Source organism: Podarcis bocagei (assembly GCF_964188305.1).
Source record: "Podarcis bocagei genome assembly, chromosome: 2".
NCBI classification, from domain to species: domain Eukaryota; kingdom Metazoa; phylum Chordata; class Lepidosauria; order Squamata; family Lacertidae; genus Podarcis; species Podarcis bocagei.
In genome coordinates this window covers 17,466,216-17,493,214 of record NC_138126.1, presented here as the reverse complement: position 1 = coordinate 17,493,214, position 26,999 = coordinate 17,466,216, and the positions used below count along the sequence as shown (strand labels likewise).

The 26,999-nt window shown below is 42.3% G+C and overlaps 1 protein-coding gene across 1 annotated transcript; it reads right to left on the bottom strand.

Moving 5' to 3' along the window:
* Window positions 1–26,999, bottom strand: LOC308581156 (natural cytotoxicity triggering receptor 3-like). The gene is made up of 4 exons (XM_081183668.1): window positions 26,582–26,999; window positions 15,267–15,620; window positions 14,120–14,242; window positions 1–585 (listed from the first exon to the last, which is right to left on the bottom strand). Exons 1-4 carry the CDS (start codon window positions 26,631–26,633, stop codon window positions 524–526), a joined length of 591 nt encoding a protein of 196 aa, XP_081039794.1. The 5' UTR covers window positions 26,634–26,999; the 3' UTR covers window positions 1–523.

Genomic DNA, 26,999 nt, shown 5'->3' with positions numbered 1-26,999 from the left:
ACCCTTAATGGACACAGCCTTTGCCAAAGGTGTCAAGGGCTTTGAAGACACTCGAACTCAGGACACAAGGGAGAAACGTGCTAAGAGGAAGGCACGCTTGGCAAATCCACACCGTGATCAACTCCCGCCTGGAAACCAATGTCCCCACTGTGGAAGGATGTGTGGATCCAGAATTGGCCTCCACAGTCACTTATGGACTCACTGTTAAAACTGTGTCCATGGAAGACAATCTTACTTGGTTATGAGTGATCGCCAAAGAAGAATGCCGGATCCTTAGTAGGAATTGCCAGTATTGTCTATTGGGTTGGGCCATCCAAGGACAGTCTAGCAATATAATTACTGAAACTATAACATCGAATTCAGCATAGGTTTGCTCAGTAGCAGAGGAGTCTACAGAAGGGTTAATTCTGCTCTGTTGATGAAGGTCCTCAGATTATAAAGGGGAGGATGAGTTCTACTGGATTGAAGGGGGAAAGGAATAGAGAATGGGTTGTGGGTTTTGTAGCTGCCTCTGCTGCTGTTGTCAATTCCTGCTTGTTGCTTTATATTTGTTCTCTCTGCGGTGCAATGGCCTGTTTTGTGGAGCTAGAATAAGGAAGAAAAGAGGTAACTATTAGCAGACTGGTTTTTTTCCAAGTGCGCAGCCTGACATAACCAAAACAACACCTGACACATGCGCAAGAAGGAAGTATCAAATTGAGGTGCATGAGAACTTCCCATTTGGCCCACAGGGCCATTTTGGCCAAGCCGCACCCACCTACCCCACACAGCTGATATCCAGGGGGGGGGGAATGGATGTTTCAGCGCACCAGAGATCCCACAGATCAGTTGCTGCCACCTACAACTCCCCACCGAGGCCTACAGAGCTGTTCTCTCTCCCTCAGAGCTGCCCTGCCACCACCTGGCTTAGTTGCCTGGCCTGGCCTGAGTTAGTAAAAGTAAAGGTAAAGGACCCCTTCCCGCTGGAGTGGTACCTATTTATCTACTTGCACTTTGACGTGCTTTCAAACTGCTTGGTTGGCAGGAGCAGGGACCGAGCAACGGGAGCTCACCCCATTGCGGGGATTCGAACCACCGACCTTCTGATTGGCAAGCCCAGTGCCGTCCCACCCATGACACAAGGTGAGGGGCCTGCCTCAGGCAGCAAGATCCACAGGGGCAGAAGTTCCTGATGTAGATATTTATTGCCCTCTTGTTCCTAATGAAGGTCTTCAGTCAACCCTTCTTTCCTGACCAGGAGGGGCATGCAGTTTTGCGATTTGCCTCAGATGCTAAAATGTCGGAGGCTGGCTCTGCCCCTCAAGACTGAATTCTGCAGGGTGCTCCTTCTCAAGCAGATCCTGACAGCGAATGTGCATGCTAAGCATGCTAAGTAAGATTGAACGCACTGCTCTCGGTCATGGAAGGGGAGCATTTCCTTTTCCTCTTGTCCTCCTCCCGCTTGTATATTGAATTAGGGATTTTTAAAAACCCTAATTAAGCATTAGCCTTCCCCTGAATGGATTCAGGACTGAGACTGGGTAGGCGGGCTAGAATTCCTGCTCTATGGACTTCCGGTCGGTGCCAGCGCTTAATGGCGGTCCTACCTCCGAGCTCCGGAGAAGGACTGCTTCGCAAGTTCGAGTCTTACCCGCTACGGCGAGCGGGGGACCCCTAAAATCTCAGGCGCTGAAGCCTGAGAACAAGGAGACTCGGTGGGCACCTTTGCGCCCCCCGGTACCGTGAAAGAGCCTTTTTAAAGGCTACGGATCGACATCGGGAGTGAGCGCGGTGCTGAGAGTCGTTACCCAGCCTGCGAAGTGAAGCCGCGTCGCCATAAGCGGAGAGCGCCGATTCCTTCCTGAAAAGAAAATTTGTGTTTTTTTTTAATAAATTTTTATTGGTTTTACAACATTTTTAAGAAAAACAAACAAACACAAAAAATGACAAACATACACGAATAGTTTCAAAGATATTTTCATAAACCTCTTTTCTTGGACTTCCCCATACCCCCCCTCTCTGCATCCCAATGTCCATATTTGAACTAGCAACTCCCAATTGTTACTTTCTAATCTCTGTCATCTTAGTCCTCTTTTATTGTCTAACCTTGTATCCCTGTACCCTATTGCTTCTGGCAACCACAACATTTTAACATTCATTCAGTTTATAGTAGTCCTTAAGATAGCTTTTAAATTTTTTCCATTCTTCTTCCGCCGTCTCTTTTCGTTGGTCACGGATTCTGCCTGTCATCTCAGCCGATGTCATATAGTCCATCACTTTCATCTGCCATTCTTCCAGAGTAGGTAAATCTTGTGTCTTCCAATACTTTGCGATGAGTATTCTTGCTGCTGTTGTGGCATACATAAAGAAATTTCTATCTTTCTTTGTCACCAATTGGCCGACAATGCCCAAGAGAAAGGCCTCTGGTTTTTTAGGAAATGTACATTTAAGTACCTTTTTCATTTCATTATAGATCATTTCCCAGAAGGCCTTTATCTTCGGGCATGTCCACCAAAGGTGATAGAAAGTACCTTCAGTCTCTTTACACTTCCAACATTTATTATCGGGCAAATGGTAGATTTTTGCCAGTTTGACTGGGGTCATGTACCACCTGTAAACCATTTTCATAATGTTTTCCTTTAAGGCATTACATGCCGTAAATTTGATACCGGTGTTCCATAACCATTCCCAGTCATCTGACATAATGTTGTGTCCAACATCCTGCGCCCACTTAATCATAGCCGATTTAACTGTTTCATCCTGTGTGTTCCATTTCAACAGCAAGTTATACATTCTAGATAAATTCTTAGTATTGGGTTCTAACAATTCGGTCTCTAGTTTTGATTTCTCCACCTGGAAACCGATTTTCCTATCCTGTTTAAAAAATTCCATTATTTGGCGATATTGAAACCAATTTTCTACTTTGTGCTTCAATTTCTCCTGACTTTGTAGTTTAAACTTGTCTCCATCCTGTTCTAAGATTTCCCAATACTTCGGCCATCCGACCTCCATATTGAGTTTCTTCACTGCTTTAGCCTCCACTGGTGACACCCATCTAGGGGTTTTATTTTCCAATAGGTCTTTATATCTTATCCAAACATTAAATAATGCTTTTCTAACAATGTGATTTTTAAAAGTACTATTAACTTTGTCATACCAAAGATATGCATGCCAACCAAAAGCATTATTGAAACCTTCCAGATCCAAGATGTCCGTGTTCTCGAGGAGCATCCATTCTTTCAGCCAGCAAAAAGCTGCTGCCTCATAGTACAATTTTAGGTCCGGCAGGGCAAAACCCCCTCTTTCTTTAGCGTCAGTCAGTATTTTGAATTTAATTCGGGGCTTTTTGCCCTGCCAGACAAATTTCGAAATGTCTTTGTGCCACCTCTTAAAACATTCCATCTTGTCAAGAATCTGCAAGGTCTGAAACAAAAATAACATTCTAGGCAATACATTCATTTTAATTACTGCAATTCGGCCTAACATTGACAGTTTCAGATTTGACCATATTTCTAAATCTTTTTTAATTTCTGACCAACATTTTTCATAATTGTCCTTATACAAATTGACATTCTTAGGTGTTAAATAAACCCCTAGGTATTTCACCTTCTTGACCACTGTCAAACCTGTTTCCTCCTGAAATTTCTCCTTTTCCATATCTGTTAGGTTTTTCCCTAAAACTTTAGTTTTTTGCTTATTCAACTTAAATCCAGCTACCTGGCCAAATTGTTGTATTATTTCTAAGACCCTTTTCGTACTAGTGTTTGGCTCTTGCAAAGTCAATACTAGGTCATCTGCATACGCTCTTAACTTATAATGTTTAGCTCCGACCTGCACACCTTTGACCTGCTGGTCATTTCTTATCATATTCAGCAACACCTCCAGAACCGAGATGAAAAGTAATGGGGAAATTGGGCACCCCTGTCGTGTTCCTTTTTCTATCTTAAGTTCCTCAGTCACAACATTATTTACAATCAGTTTAGCTTTTTGTTCAGAATATATTGCAGCCATACCATTCTCAAAACCCTGGCCTACCCCCATCCCATGAAGATTCTTCCTCATAAAACTCCAAGAGATGTTATCAAAGGCTTTCTCCGCATCCACAAAGATCAATACTGCTTTAGTGTTTATATTCACCTCCAGCTTTTCCAAGATGTCTATTACATTCCTTACATTGTCTGCTAGGTGTCTTTTAGGGAGAAAGCCTGCTTGGTCTTTATGAATCTTCTCCATCAAAACTCTTTTAAATCTTTTTGCCAAAATGTCTGCAAAAATTTTGTAATCCACATTAAGGAGTGATATTGGGCGGTAGTTCTTGAGTTGGGTCTTTTCAGTCTCTGACTTTGGTATGAGTGAAATATATGCCTCTTTCCACGATTCAGGTGCCCTTTTTCCCTCAAGAATCTCATTACAAACTTCTCTTAGTGGTTGAATCAGCCATTCCTTCAGCGATTTGTAGTATCTAGAAGTCAGTCCATCTGGTCCCGGAGATTTGCCCAGTTGCATATTCTGAATGGCAGCCTCTATCTCTTGTTCTGAGACTCTGGTTCAAGTCCATCTTACTTTGCTGAGAGATATTTTGTAATCCATATCTTCCAAGGAATTTGTCTATATCTTCTTCATTTTGCGGGCCTTGGGTGTAGAGTTTTTTGAAATAACTTAAAAAGCAATTTCTAATTTCATTGGGTTTAGATATGTTCTTTCCATCCACCTCTAGGCTTGTAACTGTATTTAGTTTCTGCCTTTTCTTCAATTGCCATGCCAAAAGTTTGCCACATTTATTTGCTGATTCAAAAGTCTTTTGCTTCATTTGCTTTATCTTCCATTCAATCTCTTGGTTCATCAATTCCATATATTGAGTTTGATATAACTTGATCTCTCTTAAAATGTCCTGAGACTTTGGTTTTGTTCTTAATTTCCTCTCTCCTTCCTTTATCATTTCCAAGATCTTCTCTTTTTTCTCATTTTGTTTTTTCCTCTTTATTGAATTTTGTTGAATCAAAAATCCTCTCATAACCGCTTTACTTGCGTCCCAGATCACTCTTTTCTCCACGTCGGTCCTCAAATTTATTTCAAAATAGTCTTTTAGGGTCTTTTGGGCCTTCGTGAGAATCTCCTTATCTCGAAAGAGGGTGTCATTCATTCTCCATCTAAATTGACCAGTTATTGTGGGTTTCATCTCCATCTTCACGGCGTTATGGTCGGAGCAAGTTTTTGGGCAGATTTCCACTTTCTTAATCTTTGGAGCCAGTCCACTAGTAACCCAGATTTGGTCAATTCTGGTCCAGGTCATCATTGCTTGGGAGAAAAAGGTTCCCTCTCTCTCCAGAGGGTTCCTTGTTCTCCAAATGTCTATCAAGTCCATGTTTTCTGTCATTTCGAAAAAAGTCTTAGGGAGTCTCCCTTCTTTAGTGACTGTTAGTCTTTGTGCCTTGTCCATATTAGTGGAGACCACGCCATTCATGTCTCCCATGATTATCATAATGTAATCCAGATAGTCCGTCAAAGTTTCATGAAGTCTCTTAAAGAAGTCAGATTTGCCTTCATTTGGTGCATAAATTCCAACAACTAGAAATTTTTCTCCTTGTACTTGTATCTCCACAGCCAGATATCTCCCTTGTTCATCTTTGAATATCATTTTTGGAGTCCATTTCTCCTTCACATATATTACCACTCCTCTCTTCTTAACTTTGTCTGATGAAATAAATTCTTGTCCTAGCCTTTTATTTGTGAGTAATCTCCTGTGGGCTCTGGTTATGTGAGTTTCTTGTAAACATATCAAGTCCAGTTGTTCTCTGTTCAAAATATGAAATACTTGTCTTCTCTTCAAAGGCCCATTCAGTCCATTACAATTCCAACTAAGGAATTGCAAAGCCATCTTGTTATTTTCTTAAGGCTCCTCCAACAGCTCCAAGTTGTTGCTCTTCTTCTGATGGTGGTGGTTTTTGTCCAAACGAGAGATTCAGGATATCCAGTGCTCTCCTCTGTTCTGCAAGTACGTCCACAGTCCCCTTCTGTAGGTCCTCCTGGTATCTTGCCAAAAATTTGTCTTTATCTTGAATTGTCTTTATTTTCACTTTCTTTGCCTTGTAGTCGAATGACAGTCCTTGTGGGAACTCCCACCTGAAGCGGATAGAATTTTTCTTTAACAAAAGAACCAAGTCCTTGTAGAAGTTTCTTAAATCCAAAATGTATTTTGGTATGTCTTTAAAGATCTGTACAGCTGAATTTCCAATTTGCAAGGCCTTTTCAAAGTGTAGTCCTAAAATTTTATCTCTTTCCTCCTTAGATCTGAGTGTGATCAGACAATCTCTCGGTGTCTTTCTATCTTGCTTTTTACCCAGTCTGAAGGCAGTTGTGATTTTGAATTCGTCTTCCTCAAGGTCCCAGCAATCCGCAAACTCCCGTGTCAAATATTCCACAAGGTTGTCTTTTTCATTCTCCGGAATCAGTCTTAATTTTAAGTTCCTCTCTTTCCTCTGTAACTCCCACAAGGCCAAAGTTGCTCATAGACCTTCTTGGCAAGTGGCTCTAATTTCTCCTGCGTCTCTCCAGCAGTGGCTTTGGCCTCTTCGGCAATTTGACGCGTGGTGGCGTTTTCCTCGACCAGTTTGTTTATAGATTCTGTATTCTGGTTTAATCTTGTAGATATTTCTGTTAATTTTTGTGTGTTCTCTGAAGTCTGTTTTGTCAGAGACTCCAGAGTCTGGTTTATCTTAAGCAAGGCTTCTGTCACAGCTTCCATAGAAGCGGCTGCTCCTTTGTCTTGTCCTGTTGTTCCAACTAATCCGGCTGTTGCGCCTGAGATTGAGCCTCTTTTCTTTGCTTGTTGCAGCTGCAACTGTTGTTGTTGTTGTTGTTGCTTGATCTTGGCTCTTGTAACTATCTCTTCTTGTGGTCCACTCATGTCAAGGTCAATTCCCACGGGATTTATTCTCCCTTGGAAAATTCCACTGTCTTAGGCCGTGCCGGACTTTACTTTATCCTCTAGAGGGAGCAAATCAAAATGGCCATAGAAGGAAGTTTCCAAATACAAGAACAAAGGAGACAGTCCAAAATGTAAAAAGAAAGGAGATTAACACAGTCAAAGTCAATGTTGCTAAAGTCTTATAACTTCCAATTGCCACAGTTGCCCAGTATACTGTTTATACTGTTTCTTCTTATAATATACAAAAGTCAGGCACTGTGGAAACTTTGTATCAAAGTGTCACTTCACAGGGAAAAATCAGATCAGTGTACTAAAAAGGCAGATCGTTTCAAGCTTTCAAATAGATGAGATAGCAGAGGTTTTTTCCTCCGGTCGGTGCCAGCGCTTAATGGCGGTCCTACCTCCGAGCTCCGGAGAAGGACTGCTTCGCAAGTTCGGGTCTTACCCGCTACGGCGAGCGGGGGACCCCTAAAATCCCAGGCGCTGAAGCCTGAGAACAAGGAGACTCGGTGGGCACCTTCGCGCCCCCCGGTACCGTGAAAGAGCCTTTTTAAAGGCTACGGATCGACATCGGGAGAGAGCGCGGTGCTGAGAGTCGCTACCCAGCCTGCGAAGTGAAGCCGCGTCGCCATAAGCGGAGAGCGCCGATTCCTTCCTGAAAAGAAAATTTGGACTGAATTCCCGTGAGTAAGAGCTGGAAAACAATCGGGACCCTTTAAATTTCAGAAATTGGGCTAAAAACGGGGAGATTTAAACAAAGGAAGCCTGCCTCCCCCCGACTGCATGAAAGTGAAAGCAACGGAACTCTAAACTTGCATCCGTTTAGACCTGCTCTTTGATCATATAAACCGGACATTTAGACCCTTGATCTCCCCTCTAGCAAGCAGGGCAGAGGGGAGGTGAATTTGACTAACAACTGCATGATTTACCTGAAAAGAAAATTTGGACGGAATTCCCGTGAGTAGGAGCTGAAAAACAATCGGGACCCTTTAAATTTTGAAAATTGAGCTAAAAGCGGGGAGATTAAATCAAGGAAGTCTGCCTCCCCCCGACTGCATGAAAGTGAAAGCAACGGAACTTTAAACTGGCATCCGTTGAAACCCGCTCCTTAATTAATTAAACCGGACATTTAGACCTTAGATCTCCCCTCTAGCTAGCAGGGCAGAGGGGAGGTGAATGAGACTTTAATAACTGCATGATTTACTTGAAGTAAAAATCCTCCGCTGTCTCATCTACTGAAAGTACGAAACGGTCTGCCTTTTTAGAACAACAGGACACTGAACTGACTGTTTCCTGCAAAAGTGATACTGCGATACAAAGTTTACACAGTGACTGGCTACAGTATATTACAAGAAGAAACAGTATAAATTGGGAAACTGTGGCAGTTTGCAGTTACAAGTTTCTAGTAACATTGACTTTGACTGTGTTAATCTCTCTTTTTTACATCTTTGGACATCCTCCTTTGTTTTCGTACTTGGATACTTTACTTTATGGCCATTTTGATTTGCTCCCCCTAGAGGGCAAAGTAAAGTTCGGCACGGCCTAGGACAGTGGAATTTTCCAACGGGGAACAGCTCCCGTGGGAAACGACCTTGACCTTGATATGAGTGGCACACAAGAAGAGATAGTCACAAGAGCCAAGATCAGGCAACAACAACAACAACAGCTGCAACAGCAACAGACAAAGAAAAGAGGCTCAATTTCAGCTGCAACTCCAGGACCAGCAGGAACAACAGAACAAGAAAAAGGAGCAGCTGCCTCTATGGAAGCTGTGACAGACGCTCTGCTCAAGATAAATCAAACTCTAGAGTCTTTGACAAAACAGACTTCAGAAAATACACAAAAATTAACAGAAATATCACTAAGACTAAACCAGAATACAGAATCTATAAATAAATTGGTGGAGGAAAACGCTACCACACGAAAAATTGCTGAAGATGCCAAAGCTACTGCTGGAGAGACGCAAGAGAAATTAGAGCCGATTGCTAAGAAGGTCTATGAGCATGACGCAACTTTGGCCTTGTGGGAGTTACAGAGAAAAGAGAGAAATTTGAAATTAAGATCGATTCCGGAGAATGAGAGAGACAACCTTGTGGAATACCTGACACGGGAGTTTGTGGACTGCTGGGATCTGGAGGAAGACGAATTTAAAATTACAACAGCTTTTAGACTGGGTAAAAAGCAGGACAGAAAGACCCCGAGAGACTGCCTGATTACATTTAGATCCAAGGAGGAAAGAGACAAAATATTAGGACTACACTTTGAAAAGGCTTTGCAAATTGGCAACTCAGCCGCACAGATCTTTAAAGACATCCCAAAATATATTTTGGATTTAAGAAACTTTTACAAGGACTTGGTTCTCTTGTTAAAGAAAAATTCCATCCGCTTTAGGTGGGAATTTCCACAAGGACTGTCATTTGACTACAAGGCAAAGAAGGTGAAAATAAAGACAATTCAAGATAAAGACAAATTTTTGGCAAGAAATCAGGAGGACCTGCAGAAGGGGACTGTGGACGTACTTGCAGAACAGAGGAGAGCACTAGATATCCTGAATCTCTCGATTGGACAAAAACCACCACCATCAGAAGAAGAGCAACGACTTGGAGCCGTTGGAGGAGCTTTAGGAAAATAACAAGATGGCTCTGCAATTCCTTAGTTGGAATTGTAATGGGCTCAATGGGCCTTTGAAGAGAAGACAAGTATTTCATATATTGAATAGAGAACAACTGGATTTGATATGCCTACAAGAAACTCATATAACTAGAGCCCACAGGAGACTACTCACAAACAAAAGGCTAGGACAAGAATTTGTTTCATCAGATAAAGTTAAGAAAAGAGGAGTTGTAATATATGTGAAAGAGAAATGGGCTCCAAAAATGATATTCAAAGATGAACAAGGGAGATACTTGGCAGTGGAGATACAAGTACAAGGAGAAAAACTTTTAGTTGTTGGAATTTATGCACCAAATGAAGGCAAATCTGACTTCTTTAAGAGACTTCATGAAACCTTGACGGACTATCTGGATTACAATATGATAATTATGGGAGACATGAATGGCGTGGTCTCCACTAATATGGACAAGGCACAAAGACTAACAGTTACTAAGGAAGGGAGACTTCCTAAGACTTTTTTTGAAATGACGGAAAACATGGACTTGATAGATATTTGGAGAACAAGGAACCCTCTGGAGAGAGAGGGAACCTTTTTCTCTCAAGCAATGATGACCTGGACCAGAATTGACCAAATTTGGATTACTAGTGGTATGGCTCCAAAGATTAAGAAAGTGGAAATCTGCCCAAAAACTTGCTCCGACCATAATGCCGTGAGGATGGAGATGAAACTTACAATAACTGGTCAATTTAGATGGAGAATGAATGACACCCTCTTTCGTGACAAGGAAATCCTCACGAAGGCCCAAAAGACTTTAAAAGACTATTTTGAAATAAATCTGAGGGCCGACGTGGAGAAAAGAGTGATCTGGGACGCAAGTAAAGCGGTGATGAGAGGATTCTTGATTCAACAAAATTCAATAAAGAGGAAAAAACAAAATGAGAAAAAAGAAAAGATTTTGGAAAAGATAAAGGAAGGAGAGAGAAAATTAAGAACAAAACCAAAGTCCCAGGAGATTTTAAGAGAGATCAAGCTATATCAAACACAATATATGGAATTGATGAACCAAGAGATTGAATGGAAGATAAAGCAAATGAGGCAAAAGACCTTTGAATCAGCAAATAAATGCGGCAAACTTCTGGCATGGCAACTGAAGAAAAGGCAGAAATTAAATACAGTTACGAGCCTAGAGGTGGATGGAAAAAATATATCTAAACCCAATGAAATTAGAAATTGCTTTTTGAGTTACTTTAAAAAACTTTACACTCAAGGCCCGCAAAATGAAGAAGATATAGACAAATTCCTCGATAAAAATGGACTACAAATAATCTCTCATCAAAGCAAGATGGATCTGAACCAGAGAATCTCAGAACAAGAGATAGAGGCTGCCATTCAGAATATGCAATTGGGCAAATCTCCAGGACCCGATGGACTGACTTCCAGATACTACAAATCGCTGAAGGAATGGTTGATTCAACCACTAAAAGAAGTTTGCAACGAGATTCTTGAGGGAAAAAAGGCACCTGAATCGTGGAAAGAAGCATATATTTCACTCATACCAAAGTCAGAGACTGAAAAGACCCAACTTAAGAACTACCGCCCAATATCATTACTTAATGTGGATTACAAAATCTTTGCAGACATTTTGGCAAAAAGACTTAAAAGAGTGTTGATGGAGAAGATTCATAGGGACCAAGCAGGCTTTCTCCCTAAAAGACACCTAGCAGACAATGTAAGGAATGTAATAGACATTTTGGAAAAGCTAGAGGTGAATATAAACACTAAAGTAGTATTGATCTTTGTGGACGCGGAGAAAGCCTTTGACAATATTTCTTGGAGCTTTATGATAAAGAATCTTCATGGGATGGGGGTAGGTCAAGGTTTCGAGAATGGTATGGCGGCAATATACTCTGAACAAAAAGCTAAATTGATTGTAAATAATGTAGTGACGGAGGAACTTAAGATAGAAAAAGGAACACGACAGGGGTGCCCAATTTCCCCATTACTTTTTATTTCAGTTCTGGAGGTGTTGCTGAACATGATAAGGAATGACCAGCAGGTTAAAGGAGTGCAGGTCGGAGCTAAACATTACAAGTTAAGAGCGTTTGCAGATGACCTAGTATTGACTTTGCAAGAGCCAAACACTAGTACGAAAAAGGTCTTAGAAATAATACAACAGTTTGGCCAGGTAGCTGGATTTAAGTTGAATAAACAAAAAACCAAAGTTTTAGGAAAAAACTTAACAGATACAGAAAAGGAGAAATTTCAAGAGGAGACAGGGTTGACAGTGGTCAAGAAGGTGAAATACCTAGGGGTCTATTTGACATCTAAAAATGTGAATTTGTATAAAGACAATTATGAAAAATGTTGGTCAGAAATTAAAAAAGATCTAGAAATATGGTCAAATTTGAAATTGTCAATGTTAGGCCGAATTGCTGTGATTAAAATGAATGTATTGCCTAGAATGTTATTTTTGTTCCAGACCTTGCAGATTCTGGATAAGATGGAATGTTTTAAGAGGTGGCAGAAAGACATTTCGAAATTTGTCTGGCAGGGCAAAAAGCCCAGAATCAAATTTAAAATATTGACAGATGCTAAAGAAAGAGGGGGTTTTGCCCTGCCGGACTTGAAATTGTATTATGAGGCAGCAGCATTTTGCTGGCTGAAAGAATGGATGCTCCTCGAAAACACAGACATCTTAGATCTGGAAGGTTTTAATAATGCTTTTGGTTGGCATGCATATCTATGGTACGATAAAGTCAACAGTGCCTTTAAGAATCACATTGTTAGAAAAGCATTGTTCAATGTTTGGATAAGATACAAAGATCTGTTGGAAAACAAAACCCCTAGATGGGTCTCACCAGTGGAGGCCAAGGCAGTGAAGAAACTCAATATGGAGGTCGGATGGCCGAAGTTTTGGGAAATCTTGGAACAAGATGGAGATAAGCTCAAATTGCAAAGTTATGAGAAATTGAAACATAAGGTACAAAATTGGTTTCAATATCATCAAATAATGGAATTTTTCAAACAGGACAGGAAAATTGGCTTCCCGATGGAAAAATCAAAATTAGAAACTGAATTGTTAGAACCCAGTACTAAGAATTTATCTAGAATGTATAACTTGTTGCTGAAATGGAATACACAGGATGAAACAGTCAAATCAGCTATGATTAAGTGGGCACAGGATGTCGGTCATAACATCATGTCAGATGACTGGGAATGGTTATGGAACACCGGTATCAAATTTACGGCATGTAATGCCTTAAAGGAAAATATTATGAAAATGGTATACAGGTGGTACATGACCCCAGTCAAGCTGGCAAAAATTTATCATCTGCCCGACAACAAATGTTGGAAATGTAAAGAGACTGAAGGTACCTTCTATCACCTTTGGTGGACATGCCCGAAGATTAAGGCTTTCTGGGAAATGATCTATAATGAAATGAAAAAGGTACTTAAATGTACTTTTCCCAAAAAACCAGAGGCCTTTCTCTTGGGCATTGTCGGCCAATTGGTGTCAAAGAGGGATAGAATTTTCTTTATGTACGCTACAACAGCAGCAAGAATACTTATCGCAAAGTATTGGAAGACACAAGATCTACCCACTCTGGAAGATTGGCAGATGAAAGTGATGGACTATATGACATTGGCCGAGATGACAGGCAGAATCCGTGACCAAGGAAAAGAGACGGCGGAAGAAGATTGGAGAAAATTCAAAAACTATCTTAAGGACTATTATAAACTTAATGAATGTTAGAGTGTTGTGGTTTTCAGAAACAAAGGGATACAGTGATATAAGGTCAGAATACAGAGATGATTAAGATGACAGAGGTTGGAAAGTAACAATTGGGAGTTGCTATAAAATTATGGACATTGGGATGCAGAAAGGGGGGGTATGGGGAAGTCCTAGAAAAGAGGGTTATGAAAATATGTTATGAAACTATACATGTATGTTTGTCTTTTTAAGTGTTTGTTTGTTTTCTAAAACTTTGTAAAACCAATAAAATTTTTATAAAAAAAAAAAAATAGAATTCCTGCTCTATGATTGCAGTCATGGGATTGTTGTCTATCACATGATGGTGTATGTTTTGACTCCACAGAGTGGGATGTGACAGAGTTACTGTGTTCCGTGAAGTGGGACTATTGTCTTTTGTTCTTTTTCTCTTTGCTGTCTGATGCTAGAGAGAGAGGGTGCAATGTTGCAGTGCTCCGTGTGTGTTTATATGTAAATAAAGTAGATTAGCCAAAATGCCGAGTTGCTCAGGTCTGTCACGCAAGCCATGCACAAACTCTGCGGATCCCTAAGTGTGCCGGTGTCGGTTGGCATCGGTCACTGTGATGTTCAGGCAGGAGGCAGGGAACATGCCAGTCGGGCATGTGTCTCTGCCAGGGTCCTACTTGAGTGTAGGCTGAACTCCTGACAGCTAGAACACTCGGGTCACCTTGATCTGCGGCATCAGATTGGGGGCCTGAATTTGGTCTGTGGGGTGGATCACACTTTCCCGGCCATGGCAATCTTCTGCCCCTTTCCCCTTCTGACTCTCTCTATGGTCCAGAAAATGCTAGCTTCTGCAGAGGGGGGGGGTCTGAGGGTTACTCACATCTCTTCCCATAATAAAGACGTGTCACCAAAGCAGTGGTTGTGATTCCAAAGGTACAGAGAACGGCACGCAGGAGAAGCCATATGAGGACCATGGTATCCCGTTGTGGTGCAGAATTAGACCCTGGATGATTCCAAACACGGGAGAATGGATTAAGACAGGGGAACACAGAGACCATATAACACTGGTCCTAAAAGACCTACATTGACTCCCAGTACGTTTCTGAGCACAATTCAAAGTGTTGGTGCTGACCTTTAAAGCCCTAAACAGCCTCGGCCCAGTATCCCTGAAGGAGCGTCTCCACCCCCATCGTTCAGCCCGGACACTGTGGTCTAGCTCCGAGGGCCTTCTGGTGGTTCCCTCATTGCAAGAAATGAGGTTACAGGGAACCAGGCAGTGTTAGAATTTCAGCTCTGGTCCTCCGAGCTGATCTGGCTCATCTTGGCTTGAGCCCAGCAGAGTATATACTCAGAGACCGCAACAGAAGGATGAGGCAGGTATGGCTACATTGCTAAGCTTTATTTCTAAGCTATGCAGAGAGCATACAAATATACATCTTGTCTCTGTAGGAAGCAGAGAGCAACTCCAACAACGAAACGACAGTACAAAGGAAACAGGAAACCAGTAACGTCACATCCCGTCTCCCTTTCCAGTGGGAATCCAACAGTATCTGTACTGTGGAATGAAAACATAGTCCTGTGACTACCAGCAGCTGCTCAGTGAGGGAAACAGAAACCAACAGGCAGAGGGCCTTCTCGGTAGTGGCGACTGCCCTGTGGAACGCCCTCCCACCAGATGTCAAGGAAATAAACAACCATCTGACTTTTAGAAGACCTCTGAAGACAACCCTGTTTAGGAAAGTTTTTAATACTTGATGTTTTGTTGTGTTTTAAATATTCTGTTGGGAGCCGTCCAGAGTGGTTGGGGAAACCCAGCCAGATGGGTGGGATATAAATATTATTATTATTATTATTATTATTATTATTATTATTATTATTATTCACTTTCACTACCGGTTCTCAGAACTTACAGACTACCAAAAGCTATTCAGGTCAGCTTGATCCTGGGCACCAGATTGGGAGCCTGAATTGGACAATACAATCCATCCATACAAAAGTCAGGCCTCCTAGATTTCCCATCAGCTTACCTTTCAGGTCTTCTCTAAGCACGCGAAGCTCAGTCCCGTTCCCCGATGTCTCCGGGAATCCAGGGATCTTCACCACACATCGATACACCCCTGAGTCGTAATGTCTCAGATCCCGTATCTCTATGTCGGCTCTTCTCCCCAAGAGGAAGGCCTGCTCCGAGGTGGGACTCACTCTTCCCATGAATTCCCGGGTGGTCTTTCTGACCTCCACCCCTGGCTCCTTCACCCACCGGAAGCTCCCAACCTTAGGCTCTGAGGTGGAGTTGTAGGAACAGTGCAAGGTGACGGAACCGCCTTCCATGCCTTCTGCTGAGCTGGGCTGGGAGACCATGAGGAGTTCTTGAGCCTGGGAAGCTAGAAGAACACAGATGGAAGAGTCAGGAGGTAAGACAGGCGTCCCACCCCACACAACTCCGATGGCTGGACGGCAATTCTCATCGTCCCCAATCGTATGCCATGCTGGTCTTGGCTTATGGTCTCTCTGTGCAATGGTCTTTGTGCTTCTCCTCGGTTGTCTCCCTTCTGCCAATTTTTAGGTCATAACAGCCTTGTATTTAATCACTCACCTGGTCACTAAAGGGACACAAAAATCTCCCTTTTACCAAGGGAGGGTGTTGGTTCATCTGGCTCAACAGTATTTACAGCTGTTTTGTACTGAGTTGAATAGGATCCAAAATGCAGCAGTCTGATTGGTCCTAGAACAATAGGATTCAGAATGCAGCAGTCTGATTGGTCCTAGAACAATGCAGCAGTATGATTGGTCCGCAGGAGCCACCCAATCCAGCTCCAGATGGAAGTGAATCCACAACCTGATTGGCCTACAGGAGAATCCCGGAATTAGCCAATCACATGCAGCCCATTGTGTAAATAATGTATATAAAGCAGATACTTTGGGGGAACCTTCATTCCTCCTCACCACTATGAGCTGAATAAAGAGCATAAAATCCACTCTTGACTCCGAGTATATTTCAACAGCTGTCCAGGCTTTCAGACTAGGGTCTCTACCAGACCTCTCTGAAGTTGCTGAGCATTGAACCCCGGCCAATCTGCCTGCAAAGCATGCATACACACACACCAACAACAACAACAACAACAACAACAACAACAACAACAACAACAACAACAACAACAACAAAACACAACCATACACAATCCTAAGTGTCTATTGGCCTTTCTTCCCGATTTTGGCTTCAGAGGAAGGCTTATCTTCTTGTGGAGGTAGAAAATGAGTCTCTTAGCAGGGTAGTAAATATTTCTGCATGCTAAAAAGGTTTGTGTGCTTGTTTACAAAGCTGGATTGCCAGACACTCAGCTTTCGTTAAGCCTTTCTGAGATTATTTACACAATGCGCTTTCAACAGGTGGAATGTGACAAGTAGGGTACTGGCAAGTAGGATCTGGATTGAAATTTGAAATGTTGCTTTTCTGCATGCAATTCTTTCAATTTTTTATTTTTATTTTTTGCATTTTGTAATGGCGTTCATTTTTATATATGCAATCATTTTATATATGTTTTAATTGCATTGTGAAATCACTTAAAGATGCCTCATCGGAAGCAACTCATAAATATAAAAACAATTGCAGTCGTACCTTTGTTTTCAAACAGCGTTTTGGCTCCCAAACACCGCAAACCTGGAAGTGAGTGTTCCGGTTTGCGAACTATTTTTAGAAGCTGAACGTCCAACGGGGCTTATGCAGCTTCTGCTTGGCTGCAGGAGCTTCCTGCAGCCAATCAGAAGCCACACTTTGGTTTCTGAACATTTTGGAAGTCGAATGGACTTCTGGAATGGATTCCGTTCGACTTCCGAGGTACGACTGTATAATGATAATAACTCCTCTTGCACAATGGGACTCCCCACCTCCCAGGGCAGCCCATGGACAGAACAGAACAGAACCCCTGGAACAGATTGAGGGGTGGATGAGGGGAGGAAAGGGGGATAATTTCCTGTTGCGCAAGCAGAAATCCTTTCGCTGATGGAATGTCCTATTATTAGGAATCTGCACACTTTTACTGTTTCGTGCAGGTTCACACATCCTGACGGGGTCTGTGTGGGATTCATTTTTTTGTGAAGAGGGATATTAGCAAGGCCACACACAGACACCCCTACGCACATCCCCTTCCGTTCCATGTAGCTGTTGCCGAATTTGGGTTTGTGGAAGTAGTTTGCAATCATGACATGAGGATGGCGCATGTGGGCAGGCTGTTGGACAACGTTATGTGAGGGGAAGTAGTCGACCAACTTCCTGTTTGACGGTAAAAAGGCAAACGTGCGTAAAGAAAGCAACCATGTGCAATCTATCCCTGCTTTTCCTTCCATCTCTGTAGGTCTGCCTTTGGCTCATTTGGCTCATTTTAGCCTAGAAAGGGGGTGCAGGAAATTTGGAAGGCTGAGAGCAGAACTGTATCCCATGCAGCAGCTTGTCTCAATAAAAGGAAGGATTGGAAATGTATTGTGTGGGTATCCATTGGCGTGATAACCAGCTCTGTATTTTGTTATCTAACAGCTGAGTTTATCTCAGTGAAGACCTTACTTGGAAAATAAATACAAGTGGTTAAGAAAGCCCAACAGAGACTCCATTTCCTCAGAGTACTGCGGAAGAACGATGCCAATCAGATTTGATGATCTCCTTCTACCAGTCCACAATAGAAAATGTCCTTTGATACTGCATCACGGTGTGGTACGCTGGTTTGACATCATCTGATAGGAAGTGCCTGCAGAGGGTGGTGAATACAGCACAAGATATTATGGGCTGTCCCGTGAATCCTGCTTGGCAGGGGGTTGGACTCGATGGCCCTTGTGGTCTCTTCCAACTCTATGATTCTATGATTCTATGAATCCGCTGGATGAAATAGCGGAAGAACGTTGCCTCAGGAGAGTGAGGAAAATTCTCAGGGATGATTTACACCCTGGCCGGCACTTTCTTGATCTGCCCTCAGGCAGAAGATATAGAAGCGGGATTAGTACCACCAACAGGGTAAAGAACAGCTTCTATCCATGGGCTGTTAGGCTGCTGAATGAAAAGATCACAACAGGGCAACTGACTTTGGGGTTTGGTGGGTGTGCATCAGTAAACGAGGGGTATTAAGACTAAGAGAGCTGAGTGGGGGGTGCTCGTGTAATCTCACTGTAAACCACAGAGCCTAGGACTTGCCGATCAGAAGGTCGGCGGTTCAAATCCCTACAACGGGGTGAGCTCCCTTTGCTCAGTCCCTGCTCCTGCCAACCTAGCATTTCGAAAGCACGTCAAAGTGCAAGTAGATACATAGGTACCGCTGCTCTGGTTCGCCAGAAGCGGCTTAGTCATGCTGGCCACATGACCCGGAAGCTGTACACCGGCTCCCTGGGCCAATAAAGTGAGATGAGCGCCGCAACCCCAGAGTTGGCCATGACTGGACCTAATGGTCAGGGGTCCCTTTACCTTTACTTTTACATGTTGTACAAGTGACAATAAAGTATTTCAAATATAAAGATGTTTGACTGGGGGGGGATACCAGCTCCTAGCTACCACCAGCCTGTTTTCGGTGTGGTGGGAGAGGAGGGATCAGGCGAGTGGTCCTTCAGTTCGCCATTTTGTTTTCACAACGGCCACCCAAATCCTTGTGGGAAGCCTGAAAGCAAGACCTGACACAAGAGCGCACTGCCCCCTTGAGTTTCCCAGCAAATGTCACTCAGAGGCATACTTCCTCCCATCAGAGCCTCGCTAGTCACCACAAATGACTAGTCTATTGGGTCACACAGCAGCTTTCATCTTAGACACCTTCCTGTTCTCCCCTCCCTCACAGTTATCTGTGGCTTAAATCCCTCACCGTAATTTAAGCCACATATTTCAAATGGCCACACATCACGGGCTCACTTTTATTTTGGTTCTGAAACTATCCCTCGCTTCACAGTTTTACAAGCCTGAACGTGTGTTGTCATGGACTTCTCTGTTCCGTATGTAATGGAAGTTCCCCTGCAGTACTAAATATATATATATATGAGTTTGAGGAACTGTTAGTAACACAGGATGCTGCCGCAAGAGCCGCTTTTACTCTGACCTCATTTGTTCATTCATTTGGTAGAATCCAGATAGGGACTTCCTATTTAACAACTATTATTATTATTATTATTATTATTATTATTATTATTATTATTATTATATCATCCCACCCATCTGACTGGGTTGCCCCAGCCACTCTGGGAGGCTTCCAACATATATAAAAACACAATAAAATATTAAACATAAAAAAACTTTCCCATACAAGGCTGCCTTCAGGTGTCGTCTAAAGGTTGTATAGTTATTGTTAAAAAAGTCAGGTGCCTCTCTCTGCAAGAGCCCATGGGGCTCTAAATCCCCTTTAAAAAAAATTAAAAAACAGATTTTGATTTTGCTCCAGCCTTTTAAAATGCAACGTTATTCGTTTTTATTAGGAATTATAGGTACCAAGGATCAGAAAATACTTTTTATGTGTGCGACAACAGCTGCACGGATGTTATTAGCCCAGAGATGGAAAGAAGAAACAATCTCAACCAGGGAAGAATGGCAAACCAAGTTGATGGACCATGCAGAAATGGCAAAATTAAGTGGAAAGTTCAGGAACCAAGAGGACAACAACTTTTAAAAAAGAATGGGAAAATTTATAATTTATTTAGGAGACCATTGCGAGCAAATGAAGACAATAGCAGGATTTTAATCTCAATTGTAAGGTAACAAAGACTGTGGATAACTCAGATGGATTTTTTTTTTAAAATGTGGATAACGGATTGATAAGCAGTTGTAAATGTTGACATTTGGACCTATGGAGGGGGGGAATTTTTGAGATTCAGAGCAATCTCTTTATATGGATTTGTAATTGATTTTGTTATTAATTTATATTTTTTTAAATCAAATAAAATCTATTTTCAAAAGGGGGGGAAATGCAACGTGATTCAGAACCACTTTTCAATGGTAGTTCTGCAAATACGGAATTCCAACTCCATCTTGCCATTTCATTCTGATCTTTAAAGCTGTATATACACCATTCATTTAAAACACACCGTTTCCACCACCAAAGAATACCAGGAAATGCAATTTAGCCCACACAGAGCTACAATTCTCAGCATCCTTTGTTTCCTTAGCATAATTTTACTAATCTAGATTTCCAAGATAGCCTAAAAAAAAAAAGAGAACCATAAAACAAATATAAAACAGATCAAAAACGTCAGAAACAAAAGCAATTATCGTAGCAACAGCAAAAAAAAATATACAAAAAAGCAGTAGATATAAAATCAGTTAAAATCCTGGGCAATTCTTTTTTCCCTTTTTAAAAAAATGTCTAAAACATTGTTCTCTGGGCAACACAGTCAGGTGGTGGCACATAATTAATAGTAATTATTATTGCAATTTGTATTATTTACTATTTACTATTAGGGACGTGGGTGGCGCTGTGGGTTAAACCACAGAGACTAGGACTTGCCAATCAGAAGGTCGGCGGTTCGAATCCCCGCGGCGGGGTGAGCTCCCGTTGCTCGGTCCCTGCTCCTGCCAACCTAGCTGTTAGAAAGCACATCAAAGTGCAAGTAGATAAATAGGTACCACTCCGGCGGGAAGGTAAACGGTGTTTTCATGCGCTGCTCTGGTTCGCCAGAAGCGGCTTAGTCATGCTGGCCACATGACCTGGAAGCTGTACGCCGGCTCCCTCGGCCAATAAAGCGAGATGAGCGCCGCAACCCCAGAGTCGGCCACGACTGGACCTAATGGTCAGGGGTCCCTTTACCTTTACTATTAATTTAATGTTTATTTGTTATTATTTATTATTATTTACTATTTTTATTATTGTTACAATTATTATTACTAACATGAGTTTGACCAAACTGCGGGAGGCAGTGGAAGACAAGAGTGCCTGGCGTGCTCTGGTCCATGGGGTCACAAAGAGGCGGACACAACTAAACGCAATTATTATTAAGAAAGCTTTCAGAGTGACATGGATATTTGGAGAAGGACTGGGCTAGCCCGGACGGGATGCTCCACAGGGCCTCCAAGGAGTCAGCCTGCCTCCTCCCACTCAGCCGCCCTACAGCTGAAGGGGAGGCAGTGGGTGGACCATTTGGGGCAGTCAGAAGCCTGTGGGTACCCAAGCCACCACATCACTCCCATAAGGGACGTGTGGCTGGGCGTGCTGCAGGCCCTGCGGTGAGTGCCGCATGTCATTTTGTCAGCCCCCTCAGTGGTGACACCCGGGACAGTCTGCCCCCACTGCCCCCCTTCCTCCACCCCTGTCACCAGTCCAGCTGCCACATTCTGGATTAATTGCAGTTTCTGGGTCACCTTCAAAGGTAGCCCCATGTAGAGCGCATTGCAGTAGTCCAAGCGGGAGATAACCAGAGCATGCACCACTCTGGCGAGACAGTCCGCGGGCAGGTAGGGTCTCAGCCTGCGTACCAGATGGAGCTGGTAGACAGCCACCCTGGACACAGAATTGACCTACGTCTCCATGGACAGCAGTGAGTCGAGAATGACTCCCAGGCTGCTCCCAGGTTTGGGGGACCAGGGAGTCCCCAATACCTGCCCGCCCCCTGTTCCCCCCAGACAGTATTTCTGTCTTGTCAGGATTCAGGTTTAAATGTACGGTATGTACCAAGAATGTCAGATAATTTCTACAGAAACAGAATCAAGTGTGGAAATCACTGTTTTCCCCATACAGTGGTGCCTCAGGTTAAGAACTTAATTTGTTCCGGAAGTCCGTTCTTAACCTAAAACTGTTCTTAACCTGAGGTACCACTTTAGCTCATGGGGCCTCCCGCTGCCGCTGCACGATTTCTGTTCTCATCCTGAAGCAAAGTTCTTAACCCGAGGTACTATTTCTGGGTTAACGGAGTCTGTAACCTGAAGCGTCTGTAACCTGAAGTGTCTGTAACCTGAGGTACCACTGTATTCACTCAACATCAGGACCACATTAACTTCAAACAAAGGCAAGTAGGCATTTGTTGACACCAAGTTTCAAAGCTGCAAGTATCTATCACAAATTAACGCAACTTGCGTTCAGTTTGGGGTGCTTGGATGCAAGTTCCATTGAATCTGGTGAAACTTACTTTATGATATTGCTTTTTTGTTGTTGTTGCAATTTCATTTTGGTATAGTTTTTTATTTTAGTTATTTATTTAGGTGCCAGCGGCGTCAACCACAGAATCCTTTCATCTCCCAACAAGACCTTTTAAGTGGAGATCTTTATCCCAGTCTGCCCTCTGTTTTCATATATGGAATTGTTTTTAAACGTTTTATATATATGAAGCTATTTTTGACAATTTTTACACTTTTCTTGTTTCGTTGTAACAGTTTAGTTTTTCCTGCTGTAACCTGCCAATGGGGTCTTACGGCACAGGGAGATAAGTAAGTTTTGCATAGACCATTTACCAATTATTTTTAAAACAAATACCTAAGCAGCTTACAGTATAGGTTAAAACATCTCAATAAAAAAAAAACAAGGGAAAAAATCACATTCTGTAAGGCACAGTTAACAACTAAATAGAAAATCTTCCTTGGCATTGAAATAGATATTACACATAAAAACCTGCTGCATAAATACAGTTGAAGACATTTTTCTTCCAACCAGCTTTCCCAGCTGTATAATTGGACCTCTAGCATGTATGTCTGTTCTTATTGCACATCACTTTCAGATGCTTGTACAGATGAATAAATGGTTGATAATGTGTTTTTTTTAAAAAAATGACAAAAATACAAGGAAATTTCAACAATGTAAAACAGCTGAAGAGAATATCCTCTAAATATAAAGAAATAAAACAAAATGTTACAAATATAAGCACAAAACTTATATTAAGTTTTCATTCTGCTTACTTCCCTCTGTCTGTAAAGTTAGGAGTAGCATAAATAAATAATTGAGAAAATAAAATTCATTTTAATTTGAATACTGAAGACACAAAGACAATTGTTTACAGACCGGAATTTGACCACCCAGAAATTAAAATTATCATTCTGGAGCCCTAAGATACCAGTAAATTCTACTCTCCTGCAGCTGCCATCGTGGGGCTAGCAGAGGATCTGACAATTTTGATTTTCTGTTTCTCGTTTTTCTCTAGTCTTAAATTCTGTTTTCCAAATTTCTGCAGCAATTGGCGTGTTAAAAAAATCCCCATGAGAATTCTTCAGCATTTCAGTGGGAATTTCTTCTAATAAGCATCTCATATACACATTTTCCCAAGCAATTTCACCTGATATAATGCATGTTGGCATGTTATTTTCACAAATATATTCATTTTAATCCCCCTAATATATGCAGTTTTGTAAGCACTGTCTGGCTGGAGAATTGCATCACAAAATTCAGGTGTTTGTGATTGTCAAAGGACGGCGGTGTTTCAGTTCTCGCACTGTTTTGGAAAGCACGAATTGGCTAGATTTAGCTTTTAATTGAAAGTGCATCCCTCCCACAGAGAGTTGTCTTGCCCTGGGGGAAGGAGAGAGCTAACTTTCAGAAAGGATTTCCCTACCACTGTTTCTATCTTGCCTCTATTGATCTTAATTGTTGCTGATTTGTGAGGTTATATGGAAAAGCTGCATGTCTAAATCCGTACAAACAAACAAACCAAATACATGCAGGGCCTTCTCAGTGGTGGCTCCCCATTTGTGGAATGCCCTCCCTGGCAACATGCATTTGTTTTCGCTCATTATCGACTTTCAGGAGTTGAGAAACATTCCTGCTTACCCAGGCATTTAATGGCCGGCTGAGAGAATGTGACTGTTTCAAGGATGCTTTTAGACCTGATCTAAGAATGTTTCAATAATTTTATAGATGTGTTTGCCACCCTGAGTTCCTTTGAGAGGAAGGGTGGAATGTGGGTCGGCTTGCTCTGGCAGGGTGGAAAGCTGTGCTACTATATTATGGGTTGCTGGTTCGCCCTCCTCCTCACTCCTGTGGAAGGTTTTTACAGTTTCGCTGGTACCATCAGACGTAAGGAAGTGAAATCGACAAAGCTTTTTGCAGAAATAAACAAAAGACATAGAGGAAACGCAACAGCTATCTTCCTGGTAAATATTGCCCCAAACAGGGATAGGGAGCATGTAGCCCTCCAAATGTTGTATGGCCACAATTTCCATCCTCCTCATCGCCTGCCGACATGCCCAATATTCAGGGTTGATGGGAACTGTAGTCCATTAACACCACACCACCAGGTCTGACTAGCAGAAGGATCTGAGAGAGGGATCTTTCCCAACTCAGTCTGGAAATGCCAGGGATTTAATCTGGGAGTATTGGGAAATAATTTATAATGAATTGAAAAAAAAAAATGTTTAAAAGTACTTTTCCAAAACAAAAAACCAGAATATTTTGTTGGGGATAATTCAGATGGAAATTCCCAGGTGTCAAAAAAGGCTATTTATGTATGCCACTACTGCAGCCCGTGTTTCGTTAGCCCAAAAATGGAAAACGAGCGAGGTCCTGACTAAAGAAGAACGGCAACTTAAACTGATGGAATATGCGCAGATTGCGGACCTGACATATAGAACAAGAGAACAAGAAGAACATACGTTTAGAGAACGGAAAACGTTTATTGAATAAATGGGGGGGAACTGTGTATACTTGAAAACGTTGGCATTATTAAGATAAATTCAACAGTGTAAACAAGTTTTGATGGATGTATTAGTGGAATACTGAATGGTTTAGTTAATGTAAAATATGTGGGGGTTTGCGATATGCGATTGAACCATGGAAAGAGAGGAAGGGAAGTCTTTGACATTTAAGGTTTAATGAATATTTTAAATTGTAAAATAGAAAACTTAATAAAAATATATATACACACATAAATAATAATAATCTGGGATGCTCAGTGTACAAAGCACATGTTTATCTCTAGCCCTTGCTGCCCAATGTGCCTTTATTGAGGGTGCTTCTAGATTACCTGCTTATTGACCATTAAGTCCTGATTTATTTGCAGGGAAGTTAGATAATAATCCCACACTTTCCCCATCACCTTCCCAAAGGTCCGGTTTTTGTGGGTGGGAGGGGAGTGGGTCTGTTGCGCACCCTCCAAATTTGCCAATATGTGATTGAAGCACCCCAAATCACTGCCTCAGTGCGAGAGATGGGAACGAGGCTCATTCCATCAGCTTTGCTGAAAGACCATCTCCATCAGACATCTCCTGCCCCTGAACTGTTTCTGTGTCAGCTGGTTGTGATAAGAATTACTATTTTAAGAATTGGTGCCTGTTTGTTTCCCCCCCCCCCTTCCCTCCCTGTCTCTTTTCCCTTGTGTGTTGCATTTTGGGGGACAAACGCCGGCTCCCTCGGCCTGAAAGCGAGATGAGCGCCGCAACCCCATAGTCGCCTTCAACTGGACTTAACCGTCCAGGGGTCCTTTACCTTTTTAACTTGCATTTTTTAGATTGTAAACCTGAGGGCAGGGACCACCTTGTTTAACTGACAGTAGACTAAGTTTTAATTTATATATATTTTTAACTGTTGCTATATCTGTATTGTCCCTGTTATACCTAATTGCAGATTCAAATGTATCCCTCTCGTGTTTTATGACTTCCTTGATATTGTATGTAGGCTGGAACTGGTCTGTGACCGAAATAATAAAATTCATTCAACTGACTGTACGTAAGCCACTCTGGGGGCCTTTTAAGCCAAAGACCAAGGTATAAATGCTCTAAATAACAACCCTCTTGCCTAAAATTCTGTAGATTCCAAAGCCTTATCAAGTCCCACTCTGCCCTGCCAAAAAGCAAGGTCTACCCACAGCCCCAGCCCCTCACACAATCCAGACCTCCGCCTGCCTCAGGTAGCCTGCAAGCTCCAGCAGAACAAAAACTTGAGAAATCAACTCAAACTATAAAAGAAAAGATAAAAAAATTCCCAACCAGTGAACAGATGAAAGATTCCTTCCCTGTTGCCAAATAAACAGTGATCAGTCAGAGCCTGAGTACAAGCAAATTCCATCCACCAGATCTAATCCACACTGCAAATTCTTGAGTTGCAGGCTTTGTTAAACACACACACACACACACACACACACACACACACACACACACACACACACACACCTCTACTCTTGTGTCAGCTGCCAGACATAAAGAAGGTAAGTAAGCGATGTTTTCCTCGTCATATTATGTCCGCAATCAGGGGAGAAAAAATGCTTACCTAATTTCCATTTGTTATGCCTGCTGTTAAAGACACAGGAACAGAGCCAGCAAAAGACAGTACTATTACAATTACTATTTTTTAAAAGACAGTTGGCAACCCTAGAAATCTGGATCAGAACTGCCCTTTTTTGACTCTCCGGCCCCCTCGCCTAAAACTTTTCCTTGTGAAGGTGAAACATCGAACACACCTGCCTTGGTTACCTGTGATCAGAGTCAACATCAAGTGAATCGCTTTCAGGTCCATGAGGCCCATCTGAGCAAAGCCGGTGGGTTGGTGGTAGTTGTGGACAGAAATGAAATTCCTTTTGGGGAAGGCGATAAGAGATGGGGAAGTATAGCAGTTTCTCTTGTCTCTGAAAGATGCTAGTTGCTAGTCACTCAGGACCGGCTGAAAACAAGGCTTCCTGTTTGTGGGGCAGATGCGGAGAGAAGCTTGTAGGTTGTTGTGATGGGGTGAAGATAGGAGAGGAAAGGGGTCTGGTGGGGTAGCGTAGAGACAGAAATAGGTGTCTCACACACACTTGTTATCTTTCCATAGTCTTCAGCCGTCCTGTCATACAACCTACGTTGTGAAAGTGTGCAATTCTTAAGTTCTGGATCAGAGCCTATGCTTCAAGAG